The sequence below is a fragment of the Centropristis striata genome, chromosome 6 (genome assembly GCF_030273125.1).
Source record: "Centropristis striata isolate RG_2023a ecotype Rhode Island chromosome 6, C.striata_1.0, whole genome shotgun sequence".
Classification (NCBI taxonomy): Eukaryota; Metazoa; Chordata; class Actinopteri; order Perciformes; family Serranidae; genus Centropristis; species Centropristis striata.
The window spans coordinates 3,753,561-3,775,636 of NC_081522.1; the positions used below are offsets into that span (position 1 = coordinate 3,753,561).

At 34.9% G+C, this 22,076-nt stretch overlaps 1 protein-coding gene across 2 annotated transcripts in view; it reads right to left on the bottom strand.

The window, feature by feature from the left end:
• The window catches only part of glg1a (golgi glycoprotein 1a), a 70,675-nt gene that overhangs the window by 44,892 nt on the left and 3,707 nt on the right, over positions 1–22,076 (bottom strand). For both annotated transcript variants that reach the window (XM_059334897.1, XM_059334895.1), the window contains exons 2-3: positions 3,088–3,117; positions 1,994–2,080 (exon numbers count right to left, since the gene is read on the bottom strand). In XM_059334897.1, the coding sequence (XP_059190880.1) occupies positions 1,994–2,080; positions 3,088–3,117 (117 nt within the window). The remainder of the gene's footprint in view (positions 1–1,993; positions 2,081–3,087; positions 3,118–22,076) is intronic.

The window sequence follows — 22,076 nt, forward strand, 5'->3', positions numbered from 1 at the left end:
AAATCACATTTTATGTTGGACTAAAGGACTAAAAAAAGACACAAAATGACCAAAAAAAAGACACAAAATGACTTACAAAGACATGAAAGGAATTCAAAAATGGACAAAATAGCCCAAGACTCCATAGAGTTAAGTTGTTAACCCATTTCTTGTTTCCTGAAAAAAGGCCTACTTGTATAATTCTGAAATGTACATTATTTTTCCGTTTTGGTTAAGCTTACCTTTTTTTATTTACCTCTGGCAGTTCACCACTTACCTTTGTACCCTTTCAAGCTGTTCATTTGACTTGAACTGCTTGAATTTCAATAAAAAACTGGAAAAATTGGGGTGTTCTAAAACTTTTGACCGGTAGTGTACATAGAAATACACAAATAAACCTGTTATCATAGTAACTAGTTTAGAAATATAGCTCTCCTTTTTTTTAGTGCAATACAAAGCTTTGGTTTAACAGGAGGACCTCAACAGAGGTGATTAAACCTGTCTGAATTGATTTTTTGGCCACTTGGGAACAATATAACAAGGCAAAAACACACATGTGATGGTAATCAACTCATAGAGTTGTTATGAAGTGAAAGGAAGAGCAGGTTATGATTCTCTGAGGGTTCGTCACAAAACAGACCACTTGTGTATTTGCATTTCGTTAGCCTCATAGCATATTTGCCTAAGTCATATTTGAACTTTTTGGGAAACAAGAAAAAACACAATTTTTAGTAAGCCCATTGGTATTCTTAATTGATATTGTAACAGTAAGTTCAAATAGAAGTGTGAACAAGTTTGCATAAAAAATTAAACACATCGATTTCATAACAGATAAAAGTGACTTAGGCAGAATATGCCCTGACTAAGGCAATTTTTCTCTTATAAATAATGTAGTTTGGTTTGTATGTAGCAGCAAAAATGCCTAAGTCAAGGAGATGACTAAGGCAGAAAGTGATTTTGGACTCTAACAAGTGTTCTGATAGGTTGAGAACAAAGAAAAATGACTTAGGCAATTATGCTATGAGGCTAACGATTTGTGTTTTTCGCTCTGCCACGTGTGTCGTTAGGTCTGTGAATGTTTCCTAATTAGCTTGCTTTTCTTACATTTTTTGTCGTTTCCTTCATTTGTGTTCTGTAATTAGTGCATTCAGCTCTGCACAAAACAAAACAATTCACTCATACTTTTTAAACAAGCAAGATGAGCTTCTATAACACAATCTATAAAGAAGTATGGAGTAAGAAGTACATGAAGTAATTAGCAACACCTGCTTTATAATCAAGCAGTTAAAAACTCATCAACCCAGGAACACAGATAACATCTGTAAGTTGTATGCTCCTGTATGCTACAATAAAGCAATTCAAGACAATTATATATTGCCGTGCTAACGGTTTAACCAGAGGACTGAAAAATGGATGGATAAAATGTGGTGCTGCGGTTTGTGAGCGGAAAGCAGCTTCACGAAGCTTCATGGGCTTCTGAGGCTTTTTAAAAATAATGATGGCTGATAAAGAAGCTTCAAACAGATCTTATCATATTATGTCTTCCTGTAATTGAGAACTTAGTGTGCTTTGGAAATGTATATTTCTATTCCCCACAAATGTGACATCTCTTAAGTACTGCCCCAAAATGGACCAAAATGAGCAAATATCCGAATTAAATTCATAAATTAAAGTCATTAAAATGAATAAAGCTGGATGAAATGTTGTTGCTAATGCTTTTCTTTTCATATGATTGAAGCATGCACATAAATTAAGCTGCTTTGCATTGAAAAGAGCAGCCTGTGGATTATAAATGAATAGAGTTTAAGTGTTTCTGTTATGTTGTTTCTAAAAAAGTAAAAAAAAAATAATTTCAGCAGAAATTAATTATGAGAAGTATACAAATATTTATTGAAGATTGTTCACGTCAGGTTAAAGAAAAGGAGGGTAAGAACACGTGGACCAGATTCAGGATGATTCTAAATAGAAATTAAATGCTCAAAAATCAAGTGTGTGTTGGGCTACATGGACTGACCTCAGAGATGGTGGTCTTACAGACCTCCACGGCTACAGACTCAAACTTGGAGTCCTTGGTCAGGTTCAGCTTGTAGTTCCACAGCAGCTGGAGGAGATAAGAGAAGATAGAACATCTGGATTAGACAGATTTACACACAGTTAACAGATACATACAACCTGCTGCTCTAAGGAACGATACAGGAAGTCGTTCCTTCCCTCTGCAATAAGACTCTATAACTCATCTACCTCTGCCAGAACCAACACTACTGAAATGCACTAAATCTACGCACGACACTTTGCTATGTTATTAATATTATTACTATTATTATTATTATATATACTGTTGCTGCCATTACTATATACTGTAATATACTACTATTATTATTATACCGGCCTTATTTATTATTACTATTATTATTATATATTATATATCATTATTTTACTTAAAATTACTTTATTCATATTTTTCACTTTACTTGTATATTGTTTATTATCTATTATTACATATTATATATATATATATATATATATTATATTATATACTGTACTATTATTATATACCGTCTAGTCACTATAGCATTGTTGCCATCATATCACCAGTTTAATTATTACCTTCATCTTGCCAACGTACCAACTGATGTTCTTTATATATGATGTTCTCTATATATCTATATATCTATATCTATATATCTATATCTATATCTATATCTATATCTATATATATATCTATATATATATATATATATATATATATATATATATATCTATATCTATATATATATATATATCTATATCTATATATATATATATATATATATATATATATATATATATATATATATATCTATATCTATCTATCTATACTAACTTAAAGAACCGTCATGCTACTGGTGTACACTTATTTTTTTATGTATTCAAGCAATCAGTTTTTTTATGCTTTATACATGTAGTGTAGGATAATTTGATTGAATGTTGAATTGTATCAAAAACTAAACATATACTCTCATTGATCATGGGCGAAATTCCTTGCAGCTCTATGCTTAAACTAAACAGGACCGTAGGATTACGTGGTGCATGCTGGGATGTGGTGTTTTAGTGAGTGAAAACACTTACATGGTTGCATTCTGCTGCAATCTCAGTATCCTAAAAAAGAAGAAGAAAAAAGACATTAGAGCGTTAACTGAAGATAACTTTAGGTTTAAGATCATTTTCTCCAGAGATTTCTCATGCAGTCAATAAAGAGCTATGTCATGAAGCACACTGCCATTTCTCAAGGCTGTAAGAAATGTGGAGACATGTTGGGGTTTGCAGGGAACACACGGATTGTGTCCTTAAACCTAACATTTCATGAACTATAGCGAGCTTGTCTGGGGTGTAAAAGTTTGTTTTTGGTTTTTTTGTTAACCCTCTATGGTACGCATTATGATGGAGTTAGGAAAAAAATGTTTGGAGTGTTCTTTGGTCTTAAAATAGACTAAATAAACATAATCTGAAGAAATTTTTTGGGGTTTGTTGTCCGTAGACAACGTTGTACCATAACGGTGCACAAGTATAAAAGAGAGTTTTTAAAATTAATTTTAACATCATTTATTTAATTAACATGTGTAAAAGATTCAGTAGCTTCGACAGGGTACAATACACAACATTTTAAATTGAAAAACATTATAAAATGAACATTTTTAACCGGTTTCTTATCTGAATGTTGCCTGTAGATGAATGTCTTGAACAGTCTAAGTGTATGAAACTATCAAAAATGAAGGTTTATTCATCCATCAGTAGGAATATATTTTTTTCCAGATGGAAAAGGGCCAGGAAATTACGTTTTGATTGATTTTTTGTGTCGCAAAATAGGGTTTCAATATGGCCTCCTGGAGGTCATGTGACAAATTAAAGCATTACAATTGGTTCCCTATACTCTTCCCTTTTTTTAAAGTACTGCATCACTCAAAAACATGCATTGTAGAAATTTGACAGGCCAAAAATGGGTATGTTGTCTCAGGGCAACACCGTACCATAGAGGGTTAAGCCTAACAGTGGTGCAGAAATGATAGTTAAACCTCTGTAAAAAAAAAAAAAGTCCACTTTAAGAAAGAGGTGCAATTTTAGTTAATACAGCCCTTTTCTATCCAGTTCACAGCCAGGAAAACCAGGAAAACTCTTTTCTGGTCTCGAAACCATGAACCCCTCGCTTCAGGGGCTGGGGATGGGTTTATCATGGCAACAAGAGCAACTGCTAGGTAGCTAGTTAGATCTAGGCTAACATTAACATCTTATGCTCAGTGTTAATAAGAACGGGATCGATGTCCATAGCGATCAAGACAAGCAGCACAAATGTGTTGTACCAGTCCGTGTTCGGATGACAATGTGTCTGGCAAAGCCAGGAGCAACATTCGTAAAAAGATGATGTAGTCCGCCACTGTTATTATGCTCAAAGTAAGAGCTAGTGTTTCTGAGAAAGTGGAGACGTATACAGGGGAATACAGTGCCTTAACCCTTTGAAGCACGACATATTGACCCCCCTTCTAATGCACAACATGAGTCAAAAATGACCCGCATTCATTTCCCATGTTATTTAATGCTGCTCTGTGTTTTAGTGCTCTATCTTTTGATATCAACTTATTTTATGATTGGATATTCCAAGTATTCTTTAAATATCTTGTTTTTGATAAAAGATCATTATTTCTATTTTGCCTCTCATACTTAATGAAGAAAAAAAGTTTTTGTAGTATTACAAAGCTAACTACTTACCTAAGTAGCTTGCTAAGCTAACTGCTTAGCCAAGAAGTTAGCTAAGAAGTTAGCTTAGCAAGATACTTAGCTAGATACTTAGCCAAGAAGCTAGCTAAGTAGTTAGCTTAGCAAGATACTTAGCCAAGAAGTTAGCTAAGTAGTTAGCTTAGCAAGCTACTTAGCTAAAATAATGGATTTGGGTCATTTTTTACCCATGTTGTGAATTAGAAGAGTAGTGACACAAAAAGGTATTTTATTAAAAAATGAATAAAGGAAAATATAAAATTAGGATGTATGATGATCAAAAACAAACTAATTGAGGAAAACCTGGAATACTGAATGATGAAAATGATTTATTTCAAAGATATAGAAAATAAAAACTTGTACATATCGGGTCACTTTAGACCCATGTTGTGCATCAAAGGGTTAACCCATTGAAGCCTGAAAAGCAGATCCGTCGTTTTGTAGTATTTGTATAAGCTCTCAAATACTTTTTGAATTTAATTTCGATCTGCTACAGAGGCTGAAAAATCTATTATTTAGAAGGAAGAGTTGACACTTCTATTGAATTTCCAGAGAAACTTCAGGTTTTAGGGGCTGATTTTAAAATCGCCCAGAGGTTTTGTAGGCGTTTCAGGCCTCAATGGATTAATGACGTGGCTCTCTAACTTTTGGAAAAAACAAGCTGCATAAAGTCTGTTTAATGTCCACCTTCATAGTGTGAGGCAGCCTCTGAATCAGGACACAGCTTCTGGGGCCAATGTGGACACCGAGTTATTTTCTTGCTGTGCTGCGTTGACCTGAGGTAACCGGTTTGACTTCCTGTCTTGACCAGCAGCAGCCAAATGCCTGCAGACCAACAGCCATCCCTCCTCTTTAACCAGAGAAAGCCAAATCACTGCTGTAGTCCCAGTGGAGGACTGACTGTGTGTGTGTGTGTGTGTGTGTGTGTGTGTGTGTGTGTGTGTGTGTGTGTGTGTGTGTGCGCTCTGCAGATGGCCGAAGAGCTTCTGACTGTTTACCACATGGCAGCCGCACCATGGGCCAGGAATAGGTTGTCTGTGTGTGTTTGAATATTCATGTGTGTGTTTCTATTTTCGGTGTATTTTACAAACAAGTGTCACAATGCTCTTTACACAGACAGTAAAAGTAGCGTGGTGGTGGTGGGGTCTGAGCCTACTAATAGGAGGACCGTGCTGGAAGACTAACAGATGGTATAAACGGCACAGTGCTGACTCAGTGGTCGAATGAGGGCAAAGCAAAGAAAATAAATAAATGGTCCTGCAAATGTGACCCAGACTGACCAGACAGCACTGACACACCCGCCACCAGAACAGCAGTGGTACTAGCTCAGATACAGCTCCTCGTTGTGTTTTTCCATTTTTATTTTAGAAAATACTGATACTTATCTAAATATTTCAGGAGGGGTCAAATAGAAAAGAAAAACAGCTTCGTAATGTAATTTCATTGGATTGTTGACACCTACAAATATTGTGGGACAGGTGGCTAAATCGTTAATTTTATGTCACCTGGATTATTGTGCACCTGTATGGTCCTCCGCATCTAAAGGTCAACTAAGGAAATTACAAACTGCCCAGAACAGAGCTGCCAGGTTGGTTTTACATTGTTCCATAAGAACAAACACTATCAGTATGCATCGTCAACTTTCCTGGTTAATGGTAGAGTTACAGGTTGGCGTGCAATACAACAACATTTTTTAGAAACACTGTCTATTCTTTTCAACCTGTTTTCTTATATAACCAAATTGTCAGATGTGATCAGGTTCATTCTTATGTGACGAGGTCAGCTAATGGTGGTCAGATGATGTCACCATGTCCAAAATCAAATGCCTTAAAGAGAACAGTTATTTATCGTGCTATCAGTTATTGGAATAATTGCCCACTGAATATACGTGAACTGAATAGTAAAACAGCTTTTAATTATTACTTCAGAATGCACTATTTAAATTTGTCAGTAGTGAATTAACATATTTACTGTATGAAAGTGAGAATTAATGTAATAGATATGAATGTAATAACTTATTCGGAATGATTTCTGATGATTTATATAATAATGTCTACAATGTTTAATTGTTAAGTGATTTTTGTTTTGTCTTGTGGACCCCAGGAAGACTAGCTCCTCCCACTTTTGGTGACAGCTAATGGGGATCTTTTTAACAATAAACAATAAACAATAACATGTGATACGTAACATCACAATCAAGCCCAAAGACCTGTCAAGTCTCACGTTTTGCCTGTGGTAATTTACACAGATGTTCACAGAGTGAGTCAGATACTAATACAATCCTCACAGAATGCAGCAACCATGCTTAATTCAATTCACTGTAACATAACTTAAAAGGCAACCATTATAAAACAAAACGTCTAGCTTTTGTAACACAACTGATTGTGAATTTATGAAATGAGACAAATTGGAAATGATAGAAAATACAGTTTAGCTCATATTTAGTTTCTTGATTTCTTTTGTTTATAGCAGGGGTGTCAAACTCTGGCCCGCAGTGTAATTTTATTTGGCCCGCGAGCCAATATCGAATTATTATATAATTATTGTACTATAAAAGCTGACCCGCCGGTATTATACGGCGCATGTACCGCTAATACTAGATTTATTATTGTTATTTTATTTTCAAATGTATTAACCTGTTGAAAAACTTTATTTTGATATTTAAATCAGAAGGATGTAAATAGAAAAGAGGCATACGATTTTTATTTCATTTTTCTTTAATAAATGAATGAAATTGATGTGTTTTTTATTTGAAATTTGATTTTGCATGTCTGCACTATTTAGTTATATATTGTATGTTTATAAGCGTTGCTGGTTCCATATTTAATGTTAAAGCAAAACATGTTTGGTATATATTAAAAGGTTTATTTGTTCAATGTTGGCCCGCAATTTTATTCAAGTTTTAAATTTTGGCCTATTGTGTATTTGAGTTTGACACCCCTGGTTTATAGGTACTCAACTGGTAATTCCGGTGCTTCCGACTTGTGCCTGAAAGCAGCATTATGCTGTTTTGTTCTGTCAACACAGAACAAGACTGGTTGCATGGAGCCAACCAGTCTGATGCTGGATCAAACAGGGGGGACTTTTTTGTGTAATTTTCTGTGTTTCTGGAGCGGCCATCGGTCTGCAGGGAGAGCCCCACCTCTGCACACACTCAGTCCACCTCTGGACTGAACAGCCAAGCATCACATCACTAGTGTAGCAGAGCACAATGTGACTCATGTAGGCATCTATCCAGCTCTGCACATTTCAGAAAGCCAAAACTACTCAGTGTTCAATCCTACAATGATTTGAAGCTGACATAAACTTAAAATGATGAAACCAGCATCTTTCTGACCAAACAGCACTTGTGATATCTGGGGAAATACCATTATATGGCACCATAATATTAACTGTTCAGGTGAACCGGATCTAAACTGTAAACTGTATAAGTCTATTGCTAAATTAGTGTCACACTTTGTGACCAGCTGTTAGACAGGCTATAAAACAAACAATGATAGCTGACACACCCTTTCACATTCTTTAGTCGAACTGAAACATTAAAGCTCTTTGTTCTGTCAAACACTCCTTCTCTGCTCACTGAGTGAAAGTGGAAAACTGTGGAAACCTCCATCTCGTTTAATAGCTGTGGCTAAATTAAACTTAATCAGCTCTCCTCATTTTGTCTTGGGAAAACCGGCAAGAGGGTTGGCTATAATTGGAAGTGGGTGAGAGAAAGAGATGGGGAGAGAAAATGACACATGAAGTGATAGAAAGAAGAGAGAATCCAGCGGGAAACCAGCCATTTCCAGCACCTACTGAGTCATGAAGCAGAGAGAAACAGCAGCTGTGCGTTTGGATTTATACACCATTCATCTTCATCAATTTTTGCCTCGCACCCTAAAGTTGTCTGCAATCATTTACTATCGGGAACCTTCATATTTATCCCATAAGAACATAACATAAGTGTGTTTTTCAGTGTTTTATAGCTACAGTAGCTTGTTGAGAAGCCGTCCAATGAGGCAGTGTTATTTATATTTATTTATTATTGATTTATTATTATTTTGTTACTTAAAAACAAATCTGAAATGGAATTTGTTGTCTAACGGCACTATTCAAGACACAATTTTGATATATGTTGTGGAGATGAAAACAAAAAAGGCAAATGGTTATTTGTTTTTATTATTGATTTAATATTATTTTGTTACTTAAAAACAAATCTAAAAAATAATTTATTGTTCAACAGCAATATTAATGTTGATATATGTTGTGGAGATGCAAAGAAAAAGACAAATTTGTGTATAAACAGCCTATGTAACGTTTATGTCACAATTTAAAAAAAAAAACCAAACATCAGAAATGTATTCTACATGGTCCACTTTGGTATTTCCCCTATAATTTCCTTTTTAAAGGATTACTGGGTCTGGGTTCTTATGGGTTAAATATAATTTATTTAAACCTGATTCCATCAGTTTCTGGCAGTAGAATTGCACCTACGCAAACTCAAGAACACAGCACGTCTCATTATCATTTTGTATCAGTATAATCTGAATATAGTGTATATTAGTGTCAGCTGATGACAAATTACTGTGAAAAATGACCTCAATTTCTTGAAACCCAGGCTTTTTGTTGAACAAATAGCCCAAAACCAAAAAGTTTTTACATAGACAAAAAAGCAGTAAATCATGGTTGTTCGTATTTCTGCTTGAAAAATGTGTAATTACTCTAGACAAAACCATATTTCGGTAGGGAAATAATCTGCAACAATTTTGAAAAAGATAAAAAGGAGGGTTTTTTTTCTTCTTGTGTCTGACAAATGGTTCATTCCGTTTATAATAATATTAAATGGACTGAAAAAAAAAGGCCTTTTAGCTGTCAAAGTCATTTCAAATTATTTCTCTCAGTAATAAACTGATAAATTGACGTATTCTTTCAGCTATAGAATTAAGCTGTCAAGCGTACATTTTTTTATCTGTTCAAAATGCATTAAAGGGAGATCATTAGTATTATTATATAGTATAACTAGTATTGAATACGGTCATCAATATGTTGGACTAATGTACTTGCTTTACACAACTGTTTGTAGAGTAACCCTAACCCTAACCCTAACCCTATTATAGATAAATATCAAGGGGGGGTCCGGCACTTTTTCCGGTAACACTTTACAATAACTATCATTTATAAATAGTAAACAGATAGTTTAATGTTTAATCATCATTTATAAACCGTATGTAGGCCATTTAGAATGGTAAATACATCATTTATTAATGTTTAACTCACTAAATAATTTATAAATGGCAAATAGATGGTATATTAATGTAAGTTTATATTTACTTTACCAATAACAAACAATTAAATTATAATTAATAGTTTATTAATAGTTTCAGTTGCACACATTTTAACATTTTTTAACAACATATTAAGCATGTTAATGATTTTGAAATGATTCATAAACCTTTAAGAAGTTGGTTGAAAACATTTAAAGATTAAATATGTATAGCACTTTGAAAATGGTTAATAATAGGTTTATAAACCATCTATAAACATTATTTAGTTGTTATTGTAAAGTGTTACCCTTTTTCCTAGAACTGGAGTTACACACAGTAACTTTGCTGGACAAAATAATGTACAGTCATCCTAAGGGTCGCTTTGCTGTTTAGTGTTGAAAATAATTGAACTGAAGAGACTGGCATTTTTTAATTATACAACAACAACGACTGCAGTTCAATTATACAACGAGTTTATAGTTGTCTGTCCAAACTCCTTTGCTACCTGTGAGGCCATCTCTGATACCATGGTGATTATTTCACACGGAACTCGTCACACAATGTTAATTTGCGGCACTCCAAACTACATATTTGCTATGCTATTAATATTATTACGGTTATTATTATTATATTATTATTATATATCATACCTATATCATACCATAGATCATAACTTGTACTACTTAATATATATTATAATCATGTTAATATACATTATAATCATGTTAGGATGAATGACTTCATGTTATTATCTGTGTAAATGCTGTAATGATGTAATTGTGTAATAATTGTTTGATTTAATGTGGACCCCAGGAAGAATAGTCTTCATCTCTATGAAGACTAATGAGGATCCAAAGGATACAATAAACAATAAACAATATATACTGTTGCTGCCATTACCATTATTACTATATACTGTAATATACTACTATTATTATTATACCGGCCTCATTTATTTATTATTATTATCATCATCATCATTATTATTATTATTATTATTATTATTATTACTATTATTATATATCATATTATTTTACTTATTATTACTTTATTTATATTTTTCATTTTATTTTTATATTGTTATCTATTATTACATATTATATTACATATATTATATACTGTACTATTATTATTATTATTAAATACCGTCTAGTCACTATAGCATTGTTGCCATCATATCACCAGTTTAATTATTACCATCATCTGCCAACCATCCTACCAACTGATGTTCTTCTTTTTAACTTCTTAAGTGTCCTTGTTCTATTCTGCGTTTTTTTCTATTGTTGTTTTTATTTATGCTACCTCAGTATTTTATTCTATTGTATTTTATTGTACTTGAATACCGGACTGCTGTGACAACCGAATTTCCCTTCGGGGATGAATAAAGTCATCTATCTATCTATCTGAGCTAATGGGACTGTCTGCATTAGCTTTGTGTTTAGCAAATAGTATTTAAGTCTACTCTGGTGGTAACTCAGTTACCGACCCATCTGGCAGGGCTTTGTAGCTGAACTTATCATGTTAACTTGGAAAGCCCTTGTTCAAATACACCGACAAGTAAATTTCATGCTTCAGAGCCAAAAACTGGTCCAGCCAATGTAGACTATGGATCAGAGACAAGAGCTGCAAACATCAGAAATGTATTCTACGTGGTCCACTTTGGTATTTCCCCTATAATTTCCTTTTTAAGGATTACTGGGTCTGGGTTCTTATGGGTTAAATATAATTTATTTAAACCTGATTCCATCAGTTTCTGGCAGTAGAATTGCACCTACGCAAACTCAAGAACACAGCACGTCTCATTATCATTTTGTATCAGTATAATCTGAATATAGTGTACATTAGTGTCTGCTGATGACAGATTACTGTGAAAAATAACCATCTCAATTTCTTGAAACCCAGGCTTTTTGTTGAACAAATAGCCCAAAACCAAAAAGTTTTTACATAGACAAAAAAGCAGTAAATCATGATTGTTCGTATTTCTGCTTGAAAAATGTGTAATTACTCTAGACAAAACCATATTTCAAAGGGAAATAATCTGCAACAATTTGCTGCTGTGACAACCGAATTTCCCTTCGGGGATGAATAAAGTAATCTATCTATCTATCTATCTATCTGAGCTAATGGGGCTGTCTGCATTAGCTTTGTGTTTAGCAAATAGTATTTAAGTCTACTCTGGTGGTAACTCGGTTACCGACCCATCTGGCAGGGCTTTGTAGCTGAACTTATCATGTTAACTTGGAAAGCCCTTGTTCAAATACACTGACAAGTAAATTTCATGCTTCAGAGCCAAAAACTGGTCCAGCCAATGTAGACTATGGATCAGAGACAAGAGCTGCAAATGAGATGCTCCGGTCAGTGGACATCAAGCAAACAGAAAGGCAGCAGACTGTCTGGGTGAGCTGTGAAAAAGCCGGAACTTGATGCAGCCACATCCTGTAACACGCTGCGTAATCAAACGGCCAATCAACAAATAACCATGGTTGACTTGCAGGCACACATAAGCAAACACGAACTGTTTTTCTTGATTCAAGACAGCTAAAACCACTATTTTCCTTGCACACCGTTTGTTTTATTTGACTATCCACACACAAAACACGTGTGCTTTTTTCCTCCCAAACAGCTGGGTACAGCAGTGTTCAGGTCAGGTGTGTGACAGATGTGTTTTCACCAGCACTGACAACATACAGGAAAAAAAAAGACAGCTTGTGACACGGACATCTCATCAAACTGTGAAATCCTTCAGAAAGCTTTGCGCACACACACTGCTTCACAAGAAAACCTGTTTTTAACTTAACTCTCTCTATTGTGTTACCACCTTCAGCTATAGTGGCCACAGCGTTATGTTTTATTTAAGCACCATGTTTGCTCAGGGAGGAAGGAGTTTGTTTGTTGTTGCAATTTGATTATTAAATCAATATTTAGTTTGTCATTTGTCTCTTGAAGTTGACTTTCCTACAACTGAATATACAATTACCTGTCATATGTATACTCTCACATGCCCATAGACGAATAGATTTATACTGACCAAACGTGTATTCACATGAGACCTTTAACTGTTACTATTCTGTTACCAGTGCCATTATTATAACTACGCAAAATGTCTTGCAAACTTAACCCATAAGAACCCAGAGCCAGTTATCCGTAAAGGAAAGTTATGGGGGATATACCACCATTTCTGATGCGTTTTCAAAAACACTATCCCTAAATGTCAAAGATCTGTGATGTGACTTAAACATTACATTGGGCGCTTATAATATTTATGTTTATAATATTTATGTTTATAATATTTTGTATTTTAAAATGTAAAAAAAACTAGACACAAATTTGCCTTTGTCTCTGCATCCCCACAACACCTATCAAAATTGTGACATTATTAGTTCTGTTTAACAACAAATAATTTTTTTGATTTGTTTTAAAGTAGCATAATAATAATAAATCGATAATAAATAGATACAAATAACCATGTGTCTTTTTGCTTATCAAAATTGTGACTTTAATTTGTTCAGGAAATATGGTCAAAACAAGTTAAATGCAATACAGGACACCCTATTAACGGATTAGAACTGTTAAATGGGTTTAAACTTAGCCTAGTAACAATAAATAGAAGATTTAACGTGTTTGTTACACAGGTGTCACCATGGGTTCTTATGGGTTAAATTGCTGAATGTAACAATCCATACTGCACAAAACTTAGTGTATCAATACTGTTGACAATGCCCATATTGTAGGCCTACATATGTATAGCCTATTAATATTGGATCAACAACTACTACCAGCAATGGCTACAACAACACAGTGTCAAATTTAAAAAAATAAGCAAAAGGGAACAGCAATGCAGTGAGGTCATCAGGCTGCATGAAGGGTGAGCCATGAGCACTGAGTGTTCTTTCAATCAGCAAAAAGCTTGAATGGACCACCGCACACTTGATGCTATAGAAACACAAAAGGATGTTGCTTAGCAATCAGGAACATTTTTTTCTTACCATTTGTGGAAAAGTACAAAAATAAATGTATCAAAACAAACTAAAAGCTTCCATTATTTATGGATAATGCAAGATAAGCCAATAAAAGCAACAGCATCCTCGTGGGGACTCAGCCCCAAGAGATGCTGAAATGTTTCCGTTATTGTTTTATCATCAGGACACAGTGGTCCTGAGACGGACAACCTGTAGCAGTACCATAATGGAAAAAATTGATAATAATTATGTGGCACTACGTGAAGCAAATTACATGTTTTGATCTCTTTGTATTACTAATATGTGAATGGACTGCAACCTAACTTGAGCCCTTTCTAAATCTTCCATCGGGAACCTTCATATTTAAATATAATTTATTTAGACAAACCTGATTCCATCAGTTTCTGCCAGTAGAATTGCACCTACGCAAACTCAAGAACACAGCACGTCTCATTATCATTTTGTATCAGTATAATCTGAATATAGTGTATATTAGTGTCTGCTGATGACAGATTACTGTGAAAAATGACCATCTCAATTTCTTGAAACCCAGGCTTTTTGTTGAACAAATAGCCCAAAACCAAAAAGTTTTTACATAGACAAAAAAGCAGTAAATCATGATTGTTCGTATTTCTGCTTGAAAAATGTGTAATTACTCTAGACAAAACCATATTTCAAAGGGAAATAATCTGCAACAATTTTGAAAAAGATAAAAAGGAGGGGTTTTTTTCTTCTTGTGTCTGACAAATGGTTCATTCCGTTTATAATAATATTAAACAGACTGAAACAAAAAGGCCTTTTAGCTGTCAAAGTCATTTCAAATTATTTCTCTCAGTAATAAACTGATAAATTGACGTATTCTTTCAGCTATAGAATTAAGCTGTCAAGCGTACATTTTTTTATCTGTTCAAAATGCATTAAAGGGAGATCATTAGTATTATTATATAGTATAACTAGTATTGAATACGGTCATCAATATGGTGGACTAATGTACTTGCTTTACACGACTGTTTGTAGATCTATTATAGATAAATATCAAGGGGATATCATGGCTGGTTTTTGCAGAAAAATCCAAAGGATGTGACATTTCTGTGTGGTCCAAAGTGCCTCGCCTCTCTTCGGCTCCCCTACAGCACCAACAGTGTGCAACACTAGCTAACATTTGCTTAGAAATTCGAGTCAGATAATGACAACAAACTAACCCGAACCACAACGCAAAGTCCAGAAAGTTTTCATTTAGTGAAGCTTGTTCGTCTAATTACTTCTGCAAAGCAATCATTTCATTACAGGTTTGGGGGATCAAAAACAACCCAGAGCTGGCTTTCTTCCTATTTGACAGGTAAGTAGACAGGTAAGCATTTTAAAATGTGTGATGTTTGAGCTGTTTCGAACAATGCCCAGGATCAACCTGGTCTCACAGGAATCCGTGAAATAGCCACGGATTTCGCTTAACTCAAAATCCGTGGAATAGCCACGGAATCGCTCAAATTTCCGTGAAACTGACACGGATTTCGCTACAATGCAAGTTAATGACAGTCATATCCCGTGGCTATTGGTTTGTTCCAAGTCATGTGACTTTCAAGGTCCCGGCGGTCAGAACAAAAAACATGGCGGACAGTTCTCTCATTTTTAGTGAAAAATCAATATTTTGACTTAGTTTCTGCATAAAAATGGATTTTGATCACATTTGTAGCGAGAAATATATGTTTTATTTTCTAAATATTCACTCAGTGAATGTACATAATCACTTTGTATGTTGGAATAGCCACGGGATATGACTGTCATTAACTTGCATTGTAGCGAAATCCGTGTCAGTTTCACGGAAATTTGAGCAAATCTGTGGCTATTTCACGGATTTCTGTGAGATCATGTCTCCCAGGATGCTTGTTTGCACCCACAAAGTGCCAGTGCAAGCAACAGAATGCACACTGCAGTGCCCCTAACAACCACCAGCATCATGTGAAAACTACATAGTACTTTTAAGTAAAGGTAAAAAAAAAAAAAAAACAAGAAAGATAAGTAAATTGTACTTGGTTGCCTTTGGAGTGTTTAACCCATAAGAACCAATGGTGACACCCTTGTAACAAACACTTTAAATCTTCTAGAATCTAAGTTTAAACCCATTTAACAATTCTCACCCATTAATAGGGTGTCCTGTATTGCATTTAACTTTTTCTGACCATATTTCCTGTCACAATTTTGATATATGTTATGGAGATGCAAACAAAAAGGTAATTTATTTATTATTATTTTGCTACTTAAAAACAAATCTGAAAAACAATTTCTTGTCAAACAGCACTATTAATGTCACAATTTTGATATATGTTGTGGAGATGCAAAGAAAAAGGCAAATTTGTGTTTCCGCAAGTAGAAAATGTGTCTAGTTCATTTAATTTAAAATAAGAAATATTATGAACACAAATACCATAAACGGCCAATTTAACATTTATGTCACATCACAGATCTTTGACATTTAGGGGTAGAATTGTTTTTAAAAACATCATAAATGTGTTCTATGTGGTTCACTTGGTCTGTGGTAGAACCCCCATAATTTTCCTTTCAGGATATTTGGGTCTGGGTTCTTATGGGTTAAAATTAATCAAAATAGTAATCTTAAGGTGTTAATGTTGTATATAGTTTAAGTGTTGCTGACTACTGACCAAGGTTATAATAGTTTTTTATTTTTCATTAGTTTTAGTTTTAATTTCGTTGTCAATTTTTGTTTTCAAATTCAGTTAGTTTTAGTTAGTTTTTAGAGTGGGTTTGCTAGTTTTAATTAGTTTTTATTTTTTGGAAAATGCTTAGTTTTAGTTTAGTTTTTATTAGTTTTAGTTTTTTTGTAATGGGGTATTTGTTGGGTGCCAGATTAAAAAAAGTCACAATAAAATGTGCCTTTATTTCCTTTTACTATCCATCTCAGCCCCAATAAGTTTATTAAGTCATAAAACCAGATAGATGAAATAGATTTCATATCAACCAAAAAGGTTTACGTATGAAAAAAGTTGACAAAGACGAAAACGAAGGACATTTTCACTATAATTTTAGTTAGTTTTAGTTAGTTTTGTAACCACAAATTACAGTTCCAGTTAGTTATCGTTTTTTAAAAGCTCTCGTTTTTATTTTTATTTCAGTTAACAAAAATGTTTTTTCAATTCTAGTTTTCGTTATTTCGTTAGTTTTCGTTTACTATAATAACCTTGCTACTGACTGCATGTGTTTGTAGACTTTTGATCTGCAGCTGTTCTTGCTCATTTGTCTCCTTGGTTCCAATGTAGGGAAATGTTAATGCTCCAGTGATATCTTCAACAATAGTGTTTTTCAAAGTTTTTTGGCAACAGTTTGAGATTGCCATTCTAACAACATAATACCTCCATGCACAAAGCCAGCTCCAAAAAGAAACATTAGCCCTGACCTCAATCTCATCCAACACATTGTTTGCATCTCTGTCAGGCCGGGAAACAAAGAAGATAAAAAAAGACGACTCCAGGGTCAAGAGAAAGGAACAAAGAACGACACAGCCTAAGTTGGGAGATGAATTCTTCCTGTTACTTTACAGCGAAGCAGCTGAATATACACGATCAAGTGAATGTCCTGTAGCATTAATATGCAAATTGGCAAACTGGGTACAACTGGGAGGCCAAAATCAAATCAAATCAAGTTTATTTGTATAGCCCTTTACAGTAGCCAGAAGGTACCCAAAGTGCTTCACAGGAAATCCATAAAAACAATACATAACACATGCATAACATATAAGTACAAAATAAAAGTGCTGCAGTGCTGCAAGGTAGTACGAGCCATAGACCATAGCCATACATAGAAAGGAACAAACAAAATGAGTAGACCTCAGAAACAGAGTTGGCAGAATTAAATGCCAACCTAAAAAAGTGGGTCTTCAACTTTGATTTAAAAAGGCTGAGATCAGAAGTGAAACGAATGTCAGGGGGCAGTTTGTTCCACAGCCTTGGAGCAGCGACGGCAAAAGACCGATCGCCCCACTGTTTAAGCCGTGTCCTCGGGACACGGGATCCAAGACAGAAAGAGACACATGGAGGCTTCACTCAGACCAAAGGCAAGAGTGAAACCTTCAATCTCGAGAGCCTCCTCCCTCCGGACTCGAAGGCTCTGCACCACGTACACAAAACCACAGCCACCAGCAGGACTGACAGTGTGCCGCCCGGAGACACACAAAAATGCTACAAGTCTAAAAACAGCTCTTAATCTCACCCCTTAACCAAAGAACAGCAGCACAAGTGCCATCTGGGCAGGTCAGGGCCTTCACACAGAAGGTGGACCAGCTCCATGGTGGGTGTTTGGCAGCATACGTGGTGGGCGTAGACAGACGAGACGTCACACCCAAAAAACTCACAGAAAGTTCACTGGGTCTTGGCCAGCGTTCATGACATACCGTGAAAACAAGAAAATAGCCTTTCCCTAGATCGGTAGTTCTCAACCTTTTTGAGTCGCAACCCCCAATCTAACATGCATGTTGTCCGCGACCCCCACTCACTGAACAGAATCTCACACGCACAGTTCAGATCACCCAAAAAAGACAGAAAATGATCAAAAAAAAAGACAGAAAATGACCAGAAAAGACAAAAAATGACCAACAAAAGACAGAAAATGACCAAAAAGACAGAAAATGACCAGAAAAGACAGAAAATGACCAACAAAAGACAGAAAATGACCAAAAAAAGACAGAAAATGACCAGAAAAGACAGAAAATGACCAACAAAAGACAGAAAATGACCAAAAAAAGACAGAAAATGACCAGAAGACAAAAAATGACCAACAAAAGACAGAAAATGACCAACAAAAGACAGAAAATGACCAAAAAAAAGACACAAAATTACCAAAAAAGACACAAATTGACCACAAAATGATCAATAAAAGACACAGAATGACCAAAAAAGACACAAAATGACAAACAAAAACCCCCACAAAATGTCCAAAAAAAGACATTAAGTGACCAAAAACACATTAACACATGACCACTTTAACACAGTGGAGACAGAGCTGACTTCCAAAATGATTTGGCGACCCCCAGAAATCATCTCGCGACCCCAATTGGGGTCCCGACCCCAAGGTTGAGAATAGCTGCGCTAGATAATACAACTCACATAGGGTTGTGTCTGGGGAATGATTTTCCTGTATTCAAAACTATGAGGAACAAAAGGGCTGGGTAGACTTAACATAAAATACATTTTTGGTAGTACAACATCTGTTTAAGTTTGAAAAATCACACTGTGAAATTTTAAATGTTTAACAGAAGTACTTGATAACTTCTTGTTTTCTTTTGGCGGATATCTTTGCATTGTATTTTCTTTATGGAGATCTAAACTTTAATAGGTCATGAAACAAGAATGAGGAAGTTCTTTGTGTACCAGGAGTAAATAGCCAACCAGTTGTTCCTGGTAAACGTAATAAAAAATGGAATTTAAAATCTCCAGGAAGTCAAAAGCACTTTAATTCACTTTACGGTCACCATTAACCAAACACATCTCTTTCTCGAGTTAATCCCTTGGTGGAAAGAACAGGAAATGATCTGTGTTATCCAAGTGTTTCAGATAATACAGATATGCATATTTGCACATAGCATCCATTTCCAAACAAGGAATAACAATGAACTGGTCCAAACAGATTTGTTCTTGAGTGGCTTGTACATATGACAACTTGCAGAATTCACCAACTTCTCTTCAGCAGAAACACAATTTAAGGGGTCCAGACCAGTTGTAGAAGTCATGTGCAGGTATTTACTAATGGATTGTGTATTCCATTACTTTTGAGCGATTTAGAGTGTGAATATCCTGTTAAAATTATAATGCATTTACCTTTTGACTTTAGATTAAAAACTAATATTCCCTCAACCTACGACAATGACAAAAGTACACCTCTTTTCAACTCTTCTACAGAGAAAGGGACGGGCTGTCATACAAGAAACGTCAACGTTGAACCTGAACGGTTGTGTGAAAAAATTGCAAATTCTATATTTTAAGATGCAACCACCACATGACATACCAAGTAATTATTAAAAGAATTTGAAAAAAAAATCTATCAGATTCTCTTACTGACCCACAGTCAAAAAAAAGAGGTATTCCACTTGCAAAAATATAAAACAGAGAAAAGCAGAAAATCCGTCACATTTGAGACCCTGGAACCAGAGAATATTTGGCATTTTTTGGCAATTATTACCAAAGATTGTTGTCAGGAGCAACCACCACACTACAGAAAACCAGACCATGGTACTTTGATGTCCAGTTTGAATGGAGTAGTCATTATTTTAATGGTGAAACTAGATTTTTTCTTTTAATGACTCCCACGCCTCGTACAAAGTTTCTTTCTTTAAAAGCCATGAATTTAGCACTACTCCAGGAGCTACTGGATTTACACAAGACTACTTCATGAGGACTTTTACCACCGGAGAGGACGCTGTCTTGTGATTGTGAGTAAACAGATAATTGGGGACAAACCAAGGCTTGTCCTAGCTGCTGTTGTAGCGTATAGAGATCTCTCAGTCTGCTGTACTTCTGCTGTTGACAAGCAGCTAATGAGCTTAAAGAAGTGAGTAAGCAGTCAGGAGTCACCCAGCCAACAGCCACAGTCCTGAGATGATCTCTCAGCACATACTTGGATGAGCTCAAAGGTCACAAAAAGCACCCTGGTGACCTGAAAAAACCACAAGTTCAACTGCAGACAAGTCTGTGAAAGATTTCTTAGTGTGAGTAAATAAAGAGTAATCCACCTCCTTGGTCAAACATCTACCTGTGGGTAGGGCTGGGCAATATGGCCCTAAAAGAATATCACGATATTTCAGGCTATTTTTGCGATGACGATATTCTTGACGATATTAGGAAATACTTAAAAAGATATAGAAAATATGATTTTTTTTTTAGTCCGTATCAATAAATAAAAATCTAACATGTAGTTTGAAGTGCAAATCTCAACAGTTGCCAAATAAAAAAAAATTTACTCTTGACTCTTGAGTATCAGCAATAATAAAAATAACCATTTAGGGGTTTCGGGGGCATATTTTAATTACATTTTATAAAGGAGAATAAAGGTTATTGTATGTTTTATTTAAGGCATCTTATTTTGACAGTTTTCTTGTAAATTATGTGGTGGATTCTCTTAACACACTGTGCTCTTATTTTGAAAGCTGCATGTGTTTAGCGACAGGGAGTAAGTAGCTTTTTGTGAACGTTGCCAATATCACGATATGCATTTTTTTTAACCATAAAATTTTTTTACCGATATTATCGTGAACGATACGATATGGCACACCCCTACCTGTGGGTTTAGTTGGAACAAGATAAGATAATCAAGCTCAATATCTGCTGTTAGGAAATTACTGCTAGAAGAAAGACAGTTAACAGTTTTATCTCTAAGAAGAGTGTGAACGTATGTGTGAGTGAAAGAACCCTGCCAACAGCCACCATTCTTCTACCTGGTTACATTTGAATATATTTGAATTTAAAATGAATAAAGAAATTTCTGAGTTGTTGCATCTTTTTGGACATTTATCTTCTATGAAAACAAGGCAAATGAAGTCACCATGTCCCTGTATTTCACTCTTTGTGATAGAGTTTTAAAAAAAAGCCTCAAGAATTAATAGATTAGTTGTCAAGTATATAATTAATCACCAGCCATTCTGATAACAAATGTATCGGTTTGAATACATTTTTAAGACAAAACAGCCTGAATGATCCGACCGCAGCTTCTTAAATTTGACTATTTTCTGCTTTCTTTATTCCTTTCTTATTCGTATCTTCAAGTCATATAAATAAAGCTCTAATAAGTTTTCACCGTTTCCTGACACTTTATAGCCCAAACAATCAATTGATTAATCAAGAAAATTAACAATTAAAATAATTGGTAGTTTGCAGCCCTAATGTTGACCAGATTATTTAGTTACAGTCCTGCAGTACACATTTTGTGAATATCTTATTAGTTTTGAAACCAAAAACACCTGGTTTGATCATAGATTAGTAAATCTAGTAACACCTGGAATAGAACTTGAAATGAAGATCAGGTTTTTGCTGAAAACAGACATCTGTAAAATATTCTCCATGGTACGAGTTGTTGATACTGACATTATCTTCTGCTAATGTGTTGCCTAAACATGTCAGGACAACATCCATGACACTAT